Raw genomic sequence first — 3,019 nt, forward strand, 5'->3', positions numbered from 1 at the left:
AATACAACTTGATTAAATTTTTTATTGTTATTGTTCGTAAACGTTTCCAAAAAATATATTTTCTTTATAGCAATAAGCAATATATTTACTATTTTCTTTTGTATATTTTAATAAAAATGAAACTCAAATGGGTCTTTTCTCCTGTTCATGTTGTTTGACGACTCAGTTTTCAAAAGTCTTTTCTGCAATGATATTGATATGGAAGTTTCATGGGTAGGTTTAAGTGATAGATTATAAAAATCAAAATTTATTTTATTAAGCTAGTGACTAAACATATCTCAGTTTTATTTGTTTCTCAAGTCAAAACCTACTCTTATACGTTTGGCATCTCCTTGCTTCACCCCCTACGCATACCACCATTTCCTTTCCACTGAAGAAACAAAATCATGGATACGGATATACTGCGCCAACAGTTTTGGGACCAATTGTCATCTTGCAACAATGGTACAACTAAAAAATACTTATCTTCATTGAGGACCTTAGTATACCAGTCATATTGGCAAAACAGGTTCAGTCAACCTATGAGGTCGATAGGGATGTATATCGCATTAGCGTCTTTGTTTTGCCTCCTTGCAATGGTGGCTGATTTATTACATGGCCTGAGGAACAGAAAACTATGGTTTCCCTGTAAATATTTCACTCTGAACGCTGCTTCTCTTACAGTGATAGCTGTTGCAATTAAGCTACCCATGGATTTAACTAACCAAACGCAGGCTGCAAAGCTTGGAAGCCTGGCATTTATGTGCACCATGATGGCTAATCTTCTGCCTTCTCTAGCAACCATGAACAGCAAGGAACTTGTCTCAAACATCATAGCTTTGGGTGTTTTGGTAATCACCTTGGTTGTCAATGTTTGCATTCAAATAAGCACGGAAGTTTTCTCCCATCAAAAAGATGAATTTGCATCGGGAGGGAATGTTCATTATGCAGAAATTGAACCAGTGTTCTTATCTGCAACACAAGACTATGTGTTGGTAGGATTTATTTACGTGGGTGTGTTACCCTTGTTGCTTGTGTTATATGCATGTACCTCTTTAGCAATTCTAACGTCGAAACAGATTTTAGAATCGAAATACCAAGCGACTTTAAAGGGTCAAGTGCTGCAACAACCAGGAAGATTAACTATTGAGAAACTAAAAGAGCATGTGAGCAACTACTCGATCATGGCAACAACAGGCAACCCACAGTTCATGGCAGCTTGCTCTGCTACAACCACTGCTTCTGCGGTAATATGTGCTATAAGCAGTATCATAAACATACTAAATATGATTCAAACTTTTCGATATGAAAATATAGGTAATTCGGATTACAAGTGGTCGATGATGGTGATTCTTATAATACAATTTATCGGAACCATGGTGGGTACTATTGCCCCAATATCTAGATGTTTTGCATCCTTAAGCTTTAAGTTGTCTGTAAAATGGTTTTTGAATCATATCAAGGTGTTTAAAGTAGAGATCTACTGGATTCAGAAGTTATCTGATTGGAAACAGAGTAGCATACCACTCCCTTCTCGTAGACTGCAAGATTCTTATCCAGAACTTGAAAAGCCTAATTCTCTGCATTTGTATAGGATTTCAGAAGATAGTTGTTGTAGCATGCAAGATGACAACAGTGATACCACTTTTGTTAGCCATATGTGTACTGTCTTTTTTCCATTGTTGGAAGTGGTTAAAGGCCACCTTTAGCACCTACTTGGGTATTGTGTTGGCACATAAACCTGATGAAATAGGAACAGATGAAGATCTTAGCCGATATGTGTTGCAACTTCAAGACCAAATGGAATTTCCTGAAAGAGCATTGAAAGGCATTTTAAAGTCTGTGAACGACTTGATCAAAAAGGCTGAAAAGCAGCAACCAAAGAATCTTATGAACCTTCTAGCAGAATCTCAAGGTTTTGAAGGAGTTAAACAGCTTGACAACCATCATGTTAAGTCTTTACTTTCAGAAGAATATCTCAGTTGTTGGAGCTTACCATTGGTAACTCTGACAGCCATTGCCATGTCTCTTACTAACATTCAAAGGAACACATTTGATAGCTTGTTGAGTGGTGTGAGTGAAGGTCTTTTGTATGTCACACTTGTGGAAGAAAGCACCAATGCTACTGACGATCATGTAGTTATTCAAAGGGCAGCTAAAACTTTGTGGGTAGAAGTTGAAATCTACCACAAATGGTTAGGAAACAGGCTGCAAAAACCTACTCCTCAAGCAATTACAACTATAGGGATTCTTCGATGGTTGAGCGATACAGCAAAAAGCATTGTCACTGAGGTGGGAAGTACAGATATTGGAGGCCGAAATGATAAATCCAAATTCAGGTCTATTTCTGCAAATTCAATGTATCGTATCACCGAAACGATCATGCTTTCCTATGATGCTAACCTCATTAACCAGCTTAGCCAGGAGGAATTATTTGGGAAATTATCATCAATGATCGCTGACATATTGGCTGCTTGTCTCACCAACCTACCCCATGTCATTGCAATGAAATGCCACACAAGTGTCATAGAGAAAAGGGAGGCAAGTGTCCAAGCTGCAGCCCAACTTCTTGGAGAGACTACACAGATAATCAACACCATGCAAGATCGCGAACTTCCAACCTTGAATCATGACGAATTGGTGTTTATTGAAAAGTGGCATGCTTACTTAAAGCTCCCCTTTCCTTAGAAACTATTTTTGTTCTTCAAGTAACCAAGTTTTGATATAAATGTGTAGTAATTATGATTTATTAAATAGTAGATTATGTCATTGTTTATTTTCTTTCCTTTGTTTGTTTGTTTGTTTGTTTGTTTAGGAGTCCTGTGATTTCCTTGGATACTTATTGATTTGTTTTAATCCCATGTTGAATGATGTATGAAAAGAAAAACAAGACCCCGAACTAAATACATGCAAATAACCTCATTAAACATTAGATGTCATTGTTTGGGTGCTTATTTCATCCTATACAATGATTTGACAAGTTTACACATCTTATGATCATTACCTGACATAACAAAACTTTTTAGTTGTTACATATAAA

The 3,019-nt window shown here is 36.8% G+C and overlaps 1 protein-coding gene across 1 annotated transcript; it reads left to right on the forward strand.

Annotated features, from left to right (window-relative positions):
- The first annotated feature begins 386 nt into the window (after window positions 1–386).
- On the forward strand, window positions 387–2,667 carry LOC111896628 (uncharacterized). The gene is made up of 4 exons (XM_023892603.1): window positions 387–1,245; window positions 1,297–1,358; window positions 1,443–1,628; window positions 1,678–2,667. The coding sequence occupies exons 1-4, from the start codon at window positions 387–389 to the stop codon at window positions 2,665–2,667; spliced, it is 2,097 nt and encodes a 698-aa protein (XP_023748371.1).
- The last annotated feature ends 352 nt before the right edge of the window (window positions 2,668–3,019 follow it).

Source organism: Lactuca sativa, chromosome 6, assembly GCF_002870075.4.
Source record: "Lactuca sativa cultivar Salinas chromosome 6, Lsat_Salinas_v11, whole genome shotgun sequence".
Lineage (NCBI taxonomy): Eukaryota > Viridiplantae > Streptophyta > Magnoliopsida > Asterales > Asteraceae > Lactuca > Lactuca sativa.